At 35.5% G+C, this 15,939-nt stretch overlaps 1 protein-coding gene across 9 annotated transcripts; it reads left to right on the plus strand.

Annotated features, from left to right (window-relative positions):
• The first annotated feature begins 708 nt into the window (after nucleotides 1-708).
• Nucleotides 709-15,686, plus strand: LOC104606000 (putative LRR receptor-like serine/threonine-protein kinase At5g10290). Of its 9 annotated transcripts, none has more exons than XM_088891505.1 (14): nucleotides 858-1,017; nucleotides 2,254-2,397; nucleotides 2,958-2,998; nucleotides 3,222-3,289; nucleotides 3,625-3,757; nucleotides 3,963-4,034; nucleotides 5,432-5,575; nucleotides 5,681-5,755; nucleotides 5,926-5,991; nucleotides 6,110-6,180; nucleotides 6,306-6,446; nucleotides 8,184-8,525; nucleotides 12,346-12,740; nucleotides 15,108-15,686. In XM_088891505.1, exons 6-14 carry the CDS (start codon nucleotides 3,976-3,978, stop codon nucleotides 15,420-15,422), a joined length of 1,608 nt encoding a protein of 535 aa, XP_088747631.1. In that variant the 5' UTR covers nucleotides 858-1,017; nucleotides 2,254-2,397; nucleotides 2,958-2,998; nucleotides 3,222-3,289; nucleotides 3,625-3,757; nucleotides 3,963-3,975; the 3' UTR covers nucleotides 15,423-15,686. The 9 variants fall into 9 exon arrangements, with proteins under 9 accessions (XP_088747619.1, XP_088747605.1, XP_010269290.1 ...); XM_088891516.1 differs by having other exon boundaries at nucleotides 5,684-5,755; XM_088891493.1 differs by lacking the exons at nucleotides 2,958-2,998; nucleotides 3,222-3,289 and adding an exon at nucleotides 709-779 and having other exon boundaries at nucleotides 937-1,017; nucleotides 5,684-5,755.
• The last annotated feature ends 253 nt before the right edge of the window (nucleotides 15,687-15,939 follow it).

The following is a 15,939-nucleotide window of genomic DNA, read 5'->3' on the forward strand; positions in this document are numbered from 1 at the left end:
GGAAATTGAAGTTCACTCCGTAAGTGTGTGCATGATATCCTTACAACTAGAGTGAAACTTGATGCTTGATTATATGCCAATTGCTTGTACTGAGTACTGACTGCATGATCTATAGCATTAATGCTAATGAAGATGTTCTACATATATTATTTCTTTGCCCAGGAGTCCAACCGGTTTGGTACGGATCTTGCTTACATGTTCACCCCCTACTACACATTATGGTTTCACAGCTAGATGAAGAGATTGAAGATGAATGGTTGGTTATTAAGAGGTGGTATTCGTATGGTTTGCTCGCAATGAATGCCTCTTAATTTCAAGGAACTGTTTTGTTTTGATCTACTGAGAACGTGTGGATCATAACACCTATCCGGCTTTCAAACTTAAAAGCCATGTAACGTGTGGCTCCGCCTTTGTGTTCCTCTAATTTAAGGTGGGTCCACACTCACAGTAGTAATCAGACCACTTTGTAGCGTTGCGCTGAAACCATAAAAATTGACGGCAACAAAGCGAATCACTTCATAAATTTAAGCTTGCTTATATCAAATAACAAATATATCGAGGGCTGTGATGTGATTCACAGCTTTAACTCAGTCTCAGCGTGATTGCCGTATATATTCACCGTTTTACCACAAAGGCTACGCCCACAGCGGTAGCTGACTTTTCTTCTCCGCGACAAAAACACGGAAGACTAGGACTGTTAACTGTTGACTGGAGAGTCAAAAGTGGAAGCTGGAGCATGGACGGATTAGCCCGCTGGCCCCGCTCCACTTGACTGAACTGTAACAGAAGCTCAAATGATTATTATTATTATTATTATTATTATTATTATTTTATTAATTTAAGGTAACAAAAAAAAAATCAAAGATTACGCTGATGCATGGCAGCAGAATCTCTGGCTAAAATCTGAAGAAACTCCTTTACTCATATATCTGACAGGTAATAGTCTCTGTTTGCACTGTAAGAAGCTTCCAACTATGGCAGCACGCAGCAGAATCTGATCTATCTTGATCTTGGAAGGTTACCTTTTCTCTTCCCTTTTTATTTCTGTTTATATTTTAGTTAATTTTTGTATGTTTTCTATCTTTAGTTCGATTTACTACTCTACTTGTTTCCTATTGATCAAAAGCCAAGTTTTCCCCCTCAATTTTCAATATATAGAAATCTTTAGTTCAATTTTCCGTGGTTCTGTCTTAGTTCTACGAAATAACTGGGTTTTAGTCAGGTGTTGGTGGCTCTAAATCTTTTGGGTATGCGTTCGTGCTCTAGTTTTTATTTCTTTCTATTTTCCTTTTCAGCTTATTTGGTTGGTTCATCTGAGCTAGTGGAATCGAATGCAGAAGAAAGAAAATACATTAATTATTCTGTCAATTTTATTGTTTGGTTAGTTTTGGCTATTATTTTTTTGATAGCGAGCTGCGGAATTACTTAGCACTGTTGAATTTATTGATGTGCTCTAATGGTTTGGTGAGCTACGGGAGGTTGTTGAGTAATCGATTCACTTTTTGGGTCAGCTTTTCCTTTCTTTTCGTTGTTCTTCTTTGTTATTATCCTCCTTGTATTAATGATGGTAGGTTGGTTGTCAAAAGTCAAAACTCACTCCCAAAATTCAGATATCGGTTCATAAATCTAGACGCGATATATATAACTAGAGAAATGGATTTGGTTAGGATGGTGTAAATTACAGACACAGGAACAACAAAAACACAAAATGTAAAATTTCATGATGTTAGATATCTGGAATTACCATCCATGCATAAAACTAGATGTTAACTGAGATTATCTCTTCAGCAAATCACCTATATATATCTTGAGGAGAATACCTTTTCTGGTTCCTTAATTATAAGACATTTCATGACTGCTATCTATATATTGATAAGTGGAAAAAGTAGATGCTAGATTCTCATTTTCTCCTTCCCCCTAATAAAATGTACTTTTTTTTGGCAGAAATAATAAAGTGTACTAGGGGACATGCTAAAAAACATATAGCATTTTGTTGTAGGTTAAAACTGGGATTTAACCTGAGTCCTAGTGAAATTTAGATCCTCCTATGGAAATTTAAGAATTAAATGAATAGGAAGGAACCTGTGATTAAAAATCCTATGATTTCTTTCTTTGTATTATTATTTTTCCTGTTTTTCCCCTTTTCTTGTCTCTTGATTATTTCTTCTTCTTCTTCTTCTCCTCTCTCTCTCTTTCTCTCTCTCAGCTCTGTTTCATGTATATCTATTTCACCTGATATTGAGACATTTACAGAGATGGCACTCATTCCGGTGTACGTTAAAGTTCAACTAATGCATTGGATTGCCTACTGGGAGTAATGTTTGATAAAGATGGAGTTGATTTATGCAGTTCTATTACTGGCTTCTCTGCATTGTTTTGTGGCAGCTAATATTCAAGGTAGAATGCTTTGTTTTCTTGGTATTTGACAGCACAAGTGGTTTCAAAATGATGGAATACCTTGATAATGTGGGGCCATTGCTTGGTGCACTGGGAAAATCGTAGGCTGATAGGTATGAGAATGTACGTTTGGTTCTGAGTGTGGTCACTTTAAACAAAAAATGCCAAAGGTTGGGCTAACATCCATTCACTTCTCCCAAGACCCCTTTTATCTGGGACCAACATTGGGAATGACCCATTAGTATAGACTTTATTGATAACAATATACAAAATGATATTATGATTATGTTGTGCTTTGACACCCTAATCCTATTAGATGGTAGACTCTTTGCCACCCTTATGCATTTTGTCATTATGCATTCATGATCCTGCTCAGTTGCCCACTTTCCTTGTAATTTGATTAGCACATTGGCTGCACCCATATGAATTATATACTTCAGAATCCTGGTCAGCTGTCTCTAGATTTACCATTATTAGGTGAACTTAATTAGGAAAGTTGAAGCAACCTTTTTCTTGGTTTGTTTGAAGCAAGCTTATTATTGCCCTTTTCTTTCATTTAGAACCTTTTAAGGTGAAGCGAATTTTACAAAACTGCACTCAGGTATGGTTCCTAAACTCCATTACTATACTACCTAATTATTTGGATCTTGGAGAACTGACAGCTTCTATGGGAAGTGCTACCAACTAAAGAAGGTTGTGCAGTATAGTCCTGAATAAATTAACTTATATTTTAACATGTTTCTTGGACTTCGATTTTACACATTGTTGGTATGATGACTGCTATTGTATGAGTAGGATTATGATGACAGCTATTGTGTGAGTAGGAAGCATGAATCCGAATGCTAGTCTTTCTTTATATGCAGTATGCTGAAAAGAAGGAAGATTGGAAGATGTAACTGAACCAACTTTTATTTGTTATGTCGTTTTTTCCCTTTATTTCTGAATTTTGAAGTACAATTCGTCATTCCTGCAACTCTTTCAGGCTTGGAGTTTCTGAATTTTGAAATCCTAGGATATTTTCCCTTTTTGAAAAAATACATTATAATAACTAATAGTACAAAGAAAGTTCCTTGTGAAATTATTAATTGATTGATATTAGAGAATGCTATAAAACCGTAGAACCAGTTGGTTCCTAAAAATATTATTAAGGTTACAGGAATTACTAGAATGCTACTAATTGTACCTGTAGCTCAATTGGATGATGACTGCTCCTAAATTTGATTTCAGGAGATGCCCTGTATTCATTGAAGACTTCACTAAATGCTTCTCACAATCAGCTCTCTGACTGGATCCAGAATCAAGTTACTCCATGCACTTGGTCCTACGTTAATTGTGATTCTAATTCTAATGTTGTTGCTCTGTAAGTTAGGTTTGATATTTTGTCTAAATAAATTGTTTGATGTATCTTCCCATTCATTTTGATTGTTAACTGGGATGTTATTCCATACTGGCTATATTTACCATGTTCAAGTATCTAATAAGAATATTTTATCAAGTGGCCAAGTCTAATATGAATGTTTTCAGCATGGTCTATTCTTAATTGGTGACTTCATGTTTGTTTGCAGAACATTGTCGTATATGGGATTCTCTGGATCCTTGTCGCCTAAGATTGGAGTTCTGAAGACTCTTCGTAGCCTGTATGTATGGAGTGCGATATATATATATATATATATTAGATTTTGTTTTCCCTAATTCATCATTATGTTGAAAGAAAAGAACTGGTAACAGTTCAAAGAAACCCTTCTTGATGAAGGAAGGAACTAATATTTCCATTTCGTAAAACAATTGAAGACTATCCGTGGCATGGCATTCTTAATGATAATTGATAGAAAGGGGGAATAATTGAGTACACACTAAATCATGTGGTTCAAGGGATACAGGCAAGACTTAAAGTTTCTAATAGGTTGGACGTTTGAAATTATCATAAGTTTATTAAAATCAAGTAAAATATCAGGGGTGAGAGTCTTGTAATTTCTTTGAAGATTTACACAGCATCAGTTAACAAATCCTCAACCTGAGCCTGCCCAAGTTGCACTGTATAAAATATACAGTTACAATATTCTGTCATTCTGCACAAAAAGCTTCCATCGACACCTCTATTTAGAGTTTTATTGCCACGATCAAGGTGAAAAAAAGGAAAACAATTTGCCTAAGATTGCTGGGTGATGGGATTATGAGGAAGATGATAATGCTACTGAAGCAAGATAAAAGGGAAAACTATGGGAGGAAACAATGGGTGGAAGTAAGAGTTTTATTTTCTACAGAAGGTGCAAAAAGGACTGGATAACAGAATGGTGATCCAGATGTCTCCTTTGTATTTATGATGGGGAAATAACATCTTCTTCTATGCTCTTTTCAGGATTTTTTTCTGGTATAGTTCACATGAAAAGAAATACCTATGAAAACATTCAAAAGAAGCCTTTTTTTGTACATATCACTGCAAATGTTTCAAATTTACTTCTAGAGTAGATACTGAAATATGTAGAGAACATATCATTTTCAAGGCAGAAGTATTTCAGTTTTATACATTGTATGGATGATTGGTCATTATGAGTTCCTTTTAAATACCAAATATTCAAAGTCATTCCAGCTTCCTCCTGTAATCCTCTGAAGAATTCTAGAGTCCATTATTAATTTTCCATCTGACAAAGATCGAGATTAAGCTTAGATGGAAAAAGATCACGGAGAAAAACATAGAGGAAAAACTATCTACAATATATGTAACACTCTTATCTTGCTAACATCTAGGCTATTTATTTTGCTTTTCTTGAAACTTGGATAAAGGAGATATTCTTTCACTTATGAAAATTAAAACTGAAAGAAATAAATTGATGGCTCGAAGTCTCCATGATACTGAATTAAAACTGGAAATATGGTCACTTTAGATTTTTGCTTCATAGAGAGTTCAGTTGTATGAATTTTCATATTTTTTGGCATATGTTTGGAAAAATAGTTTTGATTCTTATGTTCCTTCTCATTTTTTAATAATTAATTATGCTTTCATTAATGGAACCTATTATATTCATGTTTGCAGGACATTGCGAGGTAATGGCATAACTGGTGAGATACCAAAGGATTTTGGAAATTTGTCTGGTTTGACACGCTTGGATTTGCAAGATAACCACTTAACTGGAGAAATACCATCTTCCCTTGGTGATCTTAAAAAGCTTCAGTTCCTGTAAATATTACTTTCTGCATCAGTTGGATTTTATTGAACTACTTTATTCTAGGAGGCATCTTGCACGTTTCCCATTTAAAATTGCGACTTGCTTGATTATGAAAGCAGGATTTTGAGCCAAAACAATCTCAGCGGAAGAATCCCGGAGTCCATTACTGCCCTTCCAGAATTGATGAATCTGTATGTTTTAGAAAGCATCATGAAATGGAAATTTAGTCCTATTGGATGAATGCATGAAATGAGTTGAATTGCTGTGCTTAAATTTATATCTTATAAGTGATATGTTGGTGTGTATTCTTTTAAATATTAGTTTTTAAGTATTGACAATACGGAATGGACCATTTTGACAGTCAGCTAGCTTCCAATGATCTCAGTGGTCAAGTACCTGAGGCTTTATTTCAAGTACAGCTGTACAAGTATGGGTGACATTGTCTGATATGCTCCATAATTTTCCATTGTTTTGTAGTCTTTATGCATGTTCAATTGTTAATGTTGCATGAATTTCAACAGCTAACTTGATCTCACATGGCATAGTTTTACAGGAAACAACCTGACCTGTGGCATAACTTTTCCACACCTTTGTGTGTCTGATAGTAACAATTCAGGTATTTAAATGCTAATTTATGTGATGCTACTTTGACTTAACCTTTTCTTTTAGAGTTTCTTTGTAAGAACATATTGTTCTCATCTTTTGATAGGCCTACTTCCTATGTCTTTCCTTTCTTGGTAGGTACTTCAAATAAATCGAAGATTGGAATTATATTCGGAGTTATTGGAGCAGTAGTTGGGCTCCTTTTGGGAGGATTTGTATTTCTTCTGTTGAAGGGCAAACATAAACGCTACAGACGTGAACCCTTTGTAGATGTTGCAGGTTTTTATTTCTTGTTGGTTAATGATAAAAATGGATAGTTATATTGCTGATTGACTTGCCAGGTTTCTAATGCTTTAGTCATCTATCCATGCTCTGCTGCCTTTTATTTTGTTTGTATTAATTCATTAGCATTATCAAATATAATATTTTTCTGGAACTATATTTATTCCATATGGGTCAAGTAGCATCTTGATTAGATGTTCTTATTGTGATCTAGACATCAAGCAGCTGCTTATTTGCAAATCAAGAAAAGGAGAAGATAAGATCATGTCAACTTTTTGTGTCAAACAATTTTTCATAACCATTCTAGACTCCCTCATTTTATCATCTATGGGCTACTGCTATTCTTAGATTTCCATGAATGCACTCATTTCTAGTTTTGCCACTCATCTATTTCAGCATCCTCGTCTTTTCCAAGGTTTAAAATGTTGGTTGTGGTCAAAATGTCGATTACTTAAGAATAAAAATGTCAGAAATATCTGAAATTTCATGTGAATTTATTATAGTACAAATTTATGTGCTTACAAATTTATTATATCATTGTACATTATAATATAATATAAAAAAGTACCATCTGTTGATAGTTTAGTTATAAATATATTATTTTTATTTAATGTGAAAGTTATGGTTTACATGTGAACATGCTTCTCTTGTTATTATATGTTTTTATCTTTTTCTAAGAATTTTAAATAGTAAAACATTAACTATATTTAATTAAGTTATGTAAAACAAAAAATATTTTATAAAGAAAAGTAAGAAATAAAGAGTTATCTATAATGAATGATGTTAAAGAGAAAAAGAATCATATCAAAACAAATTATTTATATGATATCTATATACATGTTAATTTATTACCTTACATTGATATAATTAACAAAGTAAAAATTAATGAAATAATATCAAAAATATTAAAGCACTAGGGAATATGTTGAGATATATTCCAGAAATATTTTCTTTTAATACCTATGGAATGGAAATATCTTGTGAAAATTAAAAAATGTTTCAATTTTTTTAATCATGTTCCTTGCTTCTTATTTTATGGATGTTTTACTTTTGATTGCACAACAATCTATTCCACATTACATTGCTGGCTCGACAGCCATCTTATCAAATCACTCTTTTAATCTGACTGGTATTTTCCTATCATATAGTATTGAAAATCATGATGTTGGGTTACCTTGTTTAGCTGTGTTCTCTTGCTGTAATCTGGCCAACATAGACTGCAAAATGCAAATTCACTCTGCACTTCATCCACTTGAAATCTAAAAATATATTATTAATTAAATATTTTCTCTACTCTAGAAAAACAGGGAGTTGATAGACCTCTATTTTGGGTTAAATTGTAGCTGGTTATATTACAACAGTGGGATGCTGATCTACATAATCTGGGTGTAATATTCTGGAGTGCAGAGCAGATAAAGAAACTATAACCTGTTTCTCAACTTAATAAATAACTAAATTCTCTTTTGCTGATAAAAAAATTAAATATTTTCTCTACTTCTGTCATGGAAGGGATTAGCTCTTAATTTTTTTAGATTACTGTGCTTTATTGAGCTGTTTTATTTTTCTTTTTTGGTAAAATTATTGAGCTGGTTTGGGCAGAGACTTTAATAAAATATCCCATTGAGTGTTTTCTTGGAACTGTTAATTTGAAGTGATCCTTGAAAATTATGATCTCTGTCATGGCATTTATGAATATCTGGAAATTGCTGAACGAGTTATGTCTATGACACTCAGGTGAAGATGATAGAAGAATTGCATTTGGTCAATTGAAAAGGTTTGCATGGAGAGAACTACAATTAGCTACAGATGACTTCAGTGAGAAAAACATTCTTGGACAAGGAGGTTTCGGAAAGGTATATAAGGGAGTCCTTGCAGATAGTACAGAGGTTGCAGTGAAACGAATAACTGATTATGAAAGTCCTGTTGGAGAAGCAACTTTTCTACGTGAAGTTGAGATGATAAGTGTAGCAGTTCACAAGAATCTCCTAAGGCTAATTGGGTTCTGTACAACACCCTCAGAGCGGCTCTTGGTCTATCCCTTTATGCAGAACTTAAGTGTTGCTTACCGCTTACGAGGTACTACTTATTTTGTTCAGTGATCATGACTGTTCTTTGCTGCAGTATCGTATGATTTCATGTATTTATGGTTGAAAATGGACCTAGTGGGGTTGGTCTTGTCCTTGACAAAGAAAGCATGTTTCGAGGCTAAATCTGGTTTGGCCAGCCAAACTGATGTCCTGTTTCCTTATTTCTACAAAATAGTTTTGTTAGATCCAGAGTTCATGTTAAATCTGATTAATTGAAAAATATTTTGAAACTACACAAAACTTACCATTTATAGGATAACTTTATGCCTTCTTAGATATATTTACTTTTGAAAATTGAGTTAATCGGTAGCCTAGTTACATAACCAACTAGAAGTACCATATTAGGCTGGATAGGGCAGGCTTCTTCCTTTAAACATACTGAATGGATACACAAGGCCCCTGCTTGAAGTGACTGAAATTGTAATGTCAGTGCTAATTGTATTCAAAGTCCTTTAGCCTGATTTGGGACCAAAATTAGCTAATCTTCAAAGAGCTTCAAAGAGAAATTGGCTGTCTTGATCTATTTGCAAGTATGAATTGTCATAACGGTGATGTTGGACACTGATATCCAGAAGACCTTTTCCATGATTATTTATCCTCACAAAATTCCCTTTTCTCTAGGAAATTGCCTAGTTCAGCTTGTCAATGTGATTCAGGGCATGGTAGATTATCCTGTCAATGATCTTAAGGGCCCTTAGGCTTAACTATTGTGAAAGAAATGGGGAATTTAGGGTTGGCTTGGGTCTCCTATAAAGGGTCCTCAGTGCTTATGACATTGTTTTAAGGGTCCTTAGCTCTTGTGAAACCACATCAGGGTGGGGAAATCTCTGGCCTGATATCCTCATTCAGGTGGATCCAGATATCGGCTAGTTCATTGGCTGACAGCTTAACTAGGGAAGGCATTGAGGTGAAAGAACTGTGTTGGGGCCCAGCTGTTTCGATTTAGCTCCTGAGATTATGGGTGGATGGTGGACTAGTGTATTTTATCTGTTGGACATTTTGCAGCAGGGCCAGTGGTGGGCCTTGTTCCTCATGATAAATGTATCATAGTCATAAGAGAACAAAAACACTCTTTGAAACATGGTGGAGTCGTCTGTCCTCCATCTAATTTCCTGCCCTTTCTTGTATAAAATTTGGGTCCACTTCACTGTTCTGTTCATTGCCTCTTTGCTGTTGAGTGGTTTCAGCTGTTGACCATTGTGGAACCTGGTTCCCTTATTTATCTGTTGGAGCATTTGGAAAGAACACAACAGAGATTTTTGCAGGAAAACAATGTTCAAATGCAGTGGTTATTGGGAGGGTTGAGACTTTTGCTGTTATTGGTGTTCATTCTTAAAGAGTTTCATAGTTGCAGATATAATCATTTCTGTGGGAAATATGACCAGATAATTTTTATCCTAATTTTATTAAACAGAATCTTTTCTTGTTCTCATGTATAGTAAGTGCATGATGTTTTGTATGGCTGTCTATTTGGACTCTGATGTAATCTGCTGCTATGCTGGTCACCTGAACACTCTCACAGGTGTAACAGATCCCCCCAAGGCTAATATTAGCCACAAACATCAGTGTGAGCTACTGCTCTACCAGCCAGCCAAATCAGGTCACTATGACCTATAAAAAATTCTCACAAGAAACTTGGTTTCTGGATCATCCGACCCACAAAGAAGGGGTTAAACCCACCTTAGATCATCTGGTTGGGGAAAACTTTAACCTGTTCTTGGTATCTACACCAAGAAAAAAAAAAGGGTTCAAAAAAGGTCTCCCTGTTCAGTCCGAGAGAATTCTGAGTTTACCAGTCCAAGACAAAGAAAGAAAGAACAACAAAAAGGGAACAGCCGACCTCTTAGGAAGAATCAACCAATCATCAACAATTTCTGGAATCGCTCAAGTTTATTTTCAGCCCAGAACAGATGAGAGAAATCCTGACGAACAGTTTTCAGTCCAAAACAGAGTTTGTTTCCTTCATTCTCAGTCCAGGAAGAACAGAGCAATCCTTCAACTGATGCAGTGAGGAGATTTATGCTGCATCGGTTGAAGAAGAAGAAGAGCATGAGAGCCAAAAGTTAATTCTGGTGGCGCCAGCTTTTTAATTTAAATAGTAGGGTGACCAAAAACATAATAAAAGAAAGAGAAAAGACAAGAATGCCCCTCTGCGGCATATAGTACAGATTATATCAGACTCCATGCATTTGAGTCTCAACCCCTCTTTTCTTGTTTCAATTATTAATAATAATATAATCTTTAATCATCAAAAAATCATAGGGAAGGTTGATTTGAATGGAATTATGAATGATGAATCATATTAAAAGCTGTACGATTATTTCTGTTTTTTTTTTTCAAAATTTGTGAAAAATTTACAAGTATATGAAATGAAACTTTGGATATATAAATAATACTGTTGCCCCATTTTTAATCCACATGTAGTTGGGATAGGGCATGGATGATGATGATGATGATACACCATATAAGTATTATCAAGGTTTAAAGTATTGATACACCCAATACACACGAGCAAGCGTATCGGGTGTTTTGATACTACAAAACATCAAATTTTTTTTTTCCTCAAGATTGGTCAGGGGGTCAGTCTTAGGCCTGCCTCCCCCCCATCAAAATACCCACAATTCCGAACCTTTTTTTTTTGAAAATAAACATTAAATTCATAAAAGAAAGATTACAAAAAGGAAGGTGATAAGAAATCACTTGAGAGAGAAAGATAGACACTGAGCATTCAAAACACCCACCGAAATATTTTGAGTATTGGTGGCTTGCCAATACACTACGATATGCCCGATATGGGGTGTATTTGTGTTGATACTTTAAACCTTCGTATCAATACAGCATAATTTGACACTTGCAGGCAGTAGGCTATAAGCACAAAATAATATAAAAAAGTTTGAGAAAGTCGATTAACTGAAACATAATGGTTCTTTTAACCTACATATAATAGAAAATAAAGTCAGATACATCTTCAGATATGGCGTTTTATTATAATATCAACAGTCTTTAAATAGGGGTCACTGCTTGATGCAATGGTAAAATCTCGGGCTGCCAAGTGAGGACAAGGGATTTACAGCCCAACCTTACCAAGACTCCAGATTGCTAGTACTAACTTTGGGCAATGGCCCTTTATCAACAGTCTTCAGAAAAGTTTTAAAGAACCAAGATGAGTCTTATTCTAGCAAGAGATTTACAAAAAAAAAAAAAAAAAAAATCTTGTTAAAAATTAAAACTAAAAAATAATAATGATACTAGATCCCACTTAAAGTGATTTTGAATTCCATATTTTGGATAAATATAGGATTCAGCAATTGAATCATAGGATTAGCAGAATAATTATAAATTTTTTTGAGATATCCAATGATCCAATTGTAATATTTGATCAGAATTCACAAATTTGACAACCATGATGTGTTGACATAAATGAAATTCTAGAATCTGGGTCTCTGCAGGCTGCACCACCTCAGAACACTGTTAGTGCAGAAACTGAATTTGTGTTTTCAACAAGTAGAAATTAGTGACTCTTAGTTATTTCTTATGGAGGGGCACTTAACAATGGCTCTGCTTGTCAGTGTAGTTTTGTGCTTAAACAGGTAACATGGTATAATGTAAAGAGACATTCTAAGTTAAAATATTCTGGCATTTTATTATTTCTAGATGTGTACATCTGTCCCTCCCCAGACTCCCGACTGGTGGAAGCCTCATGCACTGGGCTGCCCTTCAGTTGCTTATGAATCTTGGAATATCTCCTACTCATGTGTATAGATTCTCCCTCTATTTCTTATAGTATATCTTTTTTCTGACATGTACAGAGATCAAACCTGGGGAACCTGTGCTAGATTGGCCTACTAGAAAGCGAGTGGCTTTAGGCACAGCTCGTGGGCTTGAGTACCTTCATGAACATTGTAATCCCAAGATCATTCATCGTGATGTCAAGGCTGCTAATGTATTACTAGATGAAGATTTTGAAGCAGTTGTTGGTGATTTTGGCCTGGCAAAGCTGGTGGATGTAAGGAAAACAAATGTGACAACACAAGTTCGTGGAACCATGGGTCACATAGCACCTGAATACCTATCCACTGGAAAGTCATCAGAGAGGACTGATGTCTTCGGTTATGGGATTATGCTTCTAGAACTTGTAACTGGACAGCGTGCAATAGACTTCTCACGTCTGGAAGAAGAAGATGACGTGTTATTGCTTGATCATGTAAGATTACTTAATCTTGATAAGTTTCTATTATTACCTACTGGAAAATGGTCCCTTTTTTATGTTCTTGTTTTTTTTAGAAAACAAGGTATTTGGTTGTGGCTAGCCAGTTCTGGGAGAAACTATAACATCTTCATTTTTTTTTTTTGAAACTGTAAGGTAAAGTATTTCATTAATAACAAAAGGCCAAAATACAATAAAGCCCATGTACAATGAGAAGCTGAACAGAGGATGTACAATCTTCCCAATACAGCCAAACCCCCAAAACAAAAACTATCCACTCCTTACAAAAAGGAAATCAAAATTGAAAAAGAACAAGAATGTCTGTTTCTAAATTGAGGGTGATTTGCCAACCATGAGTGAACTATCCCCAGAATTTTGTTAAGGATCTCTACCTTTGAGGTCTGACTCCCCTCAAAGATTCTACTACTTCTTTCACACTACACTGCCCAGAAGACTGCTGAGGGGAGGCTGCTCTACGCTACCTTTCCAGACCTGCTTATCCTCCTAGGAACCATGCCCATCTTTTCACATCAGCTGGAAATCACAACTTAACACCAAACAAGCCTAGCAGTCATAGCCAAACCCAGTGAGTAAACTCAGTGTATCAGCAAATGGCTAGACTACTCTACATTTCCATTACATAAAGGACAAGCCATATCTGCCACCTCTAAGCCTCTTTTATCTATAGTTTCCTTGGTTAGGATCTTATCCAGCACTACTTACCAGACAAAAAAAAAAAAAAAACAGTTTAGATGGTACAGTCCCGATCCATATCCTGTCACTTGGAAAGGGAGAGGTATACATCCTTGACAAACATTTAAAGAAAGATTTCACAGAAAAAGAACCCGATTTCTCAAACAGCCATTTCCTTTTATCTTCCCCTACTCCAGTTGTCTTTGAGTCATATAGAGTCTGAAGCAAGCTGATTAAAGAAGCCACCTCCCAATCGTTTAAGTTCCTCCTGAATTGAGAGTTCCAAATACAATGTCCATTTCACCTTTCCAAATAATCAGCTACTGTTACATTCTTGTTTGCAGAAATTTCAAATATATCAGGGAACAAGGTCATCAGAGGGCCCTCGCCACACCAGTGGTCCTTCCAAAAGAGCACCTCTGACCATTTCCCACTTTATATTTTATGCCCTTCAGAAACTGAGGCTGTTTTTCTGAATTGCCTTCCAATTTGAACACCTGTAGGAAGATCTATTTCCCACTTCCTGCTACTGGACCCATATTTGGCTACGATTAACCTTCTCCACAGACTATCTGTATGCTCATTAAATCTCCATAACCATTTTCCAAGCAAGGCAGTGTTTACATCTCTTTTACTGATCTGATCCCTAGACCCCCATTAACTTTGGAAATTTTGATTCCTCCTTCCACCCCCTACACAAAAAAATCTCTCATCTTTTTTTCTAACTCTGCAGCCCACTTAGCTGGATATAAAGATCTCACTCCACCTTGTATGCATACAAACACAAAAGCATATAAATAAATCTATACTCAGCCATGTAAAAGGCACCACTAAAAACCCTTTCCTAAGGCTCAGTTCGTTTTTAGTGTAAATTTCATTTGCATTGGTGTAAAACTGTAAATGCATGGGAGTGCAAATAAACTGAGTAGATTCTGATTTAGTTTTCCTTCAAATTTGGCCATTTTTTGTTTGTTTGTAAGAAGTAAAATGTAGTCCCTAATTTATATGAGAAAGAATGAATGGAGGAAGGCTATTTGTTTGGGAGGAGTAGGATAAAAAGCAAATTGATGTGGTTCCCACTTATAAGAGGGAATTAAGGTAGGAGAAAGTGGTGCAAATTTTGCATCAGCTTTTCAGCTGCAAAATTTGCACTGCTAATGGGTGCAAATGAGACAGAAAAATCAAATATTACATTGGGTAAGAGTGCAAATCATAGTCACAAATAAACAGATGCAGAACCAGTCTGGGTGCAAAATTTGTATCCGATTCAGATTTGCTTTGTAAGAAAATGGACCCTTACAACTACATTGGATTTTCTAAACTGAATCCACATTGGTGGATTTTCTAATACTTACAGTAAAATAATATCGGAGATAGTTACTTCATTCAACTTAGTCCTTATGAAAAATCCACCAAGACACTAGTCAAAGAGTTGCAAAAGCTACTTGGTGATTTTTTTCTTGACATGCTTTTTGCCTTTATGGACAACTGAAGATGATATATTGAATTAGTTGGGCAAAAATTTCCAGTGAAGGTTGAGAAAATCTGGGTGAAATCACCAACAAAATGAATGTTAAATCCTTCATTCCTTACATGGCCATATCTAGTTCATTGCTTGGATCATTGGAATCTTCTACAGGTTGTTTACCCATTTCTTTACTTGTGGTGCAGGTGACGAAGCTAGAGAGGGAGAAACAATTGGATGCTGTTGTAGATCGCAACCTAAATATGAATTATAACAGCCAAGAGGTGGAGATGATGATCCAAGTTGCATTGCTTTGTACTCAGACATCACCTGAGGACCGTCCAACAATGTCAGAGGTGGTTCGGATGCTAGAAGGGGATGGACTTGCTAAGAGGTGGGAAGAGTGCCAGCGGGTTGAAGTTACTCGTAGACAGGAGTATGAGAGAATGAGGAGAAGATTTGACTGGGGAGAAGATTCCATGTATAACCAGGAAGCAATTGAATTGTCGGGTGGAAGATAAATGGATTATTAGATGGAATCATTTCCTTTATTGTTTAGACTAATTCATCTTTGGCAGGTTGATCTTCAGGGTGATTGAGAGGTAAAGTTTGTGATGATATACTGCAAAGAAATCACAATAAATGCGGAATATGTATATAAAGGTCAGCTTTTTTCCCTACTTCCAGAAGAGAATTGGTTTGTATGTGGTGAAATTTTATTTGCACTGGTGCAAAATTATGATAGTGCAAATGAATTGAGAGCAAATACTGATTTTTAGGTTTCACTTTGTTCTATTCATTACCATTTACAAATGAATTAAAGCCCGAAATAAAAGTGAACCGGATTTGCACTCATACATTTGTACTAAAGTAAATGAATGTGCAGAATGGCCTGGGTAATGTCAAAAGGATTACCTACTTGAGCGGCTTTAAATCAACTTCATAATAATGTGGCCTTTCAGTTTAATGGTGAAGTCCATATAAATGTACTTAAATAAAAGGATAGATGAAGCCAGTGTCACATTCAATTCTAATAGC

This window comes from Nelumbo nucifera, chromosome 1 (genome assembly GCF_055504915.1).
Source record: "Nelumbo nucifera cultivar China Antique chromosome 1, China Antique-T2T, whole genome shotgun sequence".
Classification (NCBI taxonomy): Eukaryota; Viridiplantae; Streptophyta; class Magnoliopsida; order Proteales; family Nelumbonaceae; genus Nelumbo; species Nelumbo nucifera.

Coding starts and splice junctions, on each gene's coding strand:
- LOC104606000 (XM_088891479.1), top strand. CDS start 2,331: ATGGAGTTGATTTATGCAGTTCTATTACTGGCTTCTCTGCATTGTTTT. Junction 3,758..3,962: donor AATTCTAATGTTGTTGCTCT/GTAAGTTAGGTT, acceptor GTTTGTTTGCAG/AACATTGTCGTATATGGGAT. Junction 12,741..15,107: donor ACGTGTTATTGCTTGATCAT/GTAAGATTACTT, acceptor CTTGTGGTGCAG/GTGACGAAGCTAGAGAGGGA.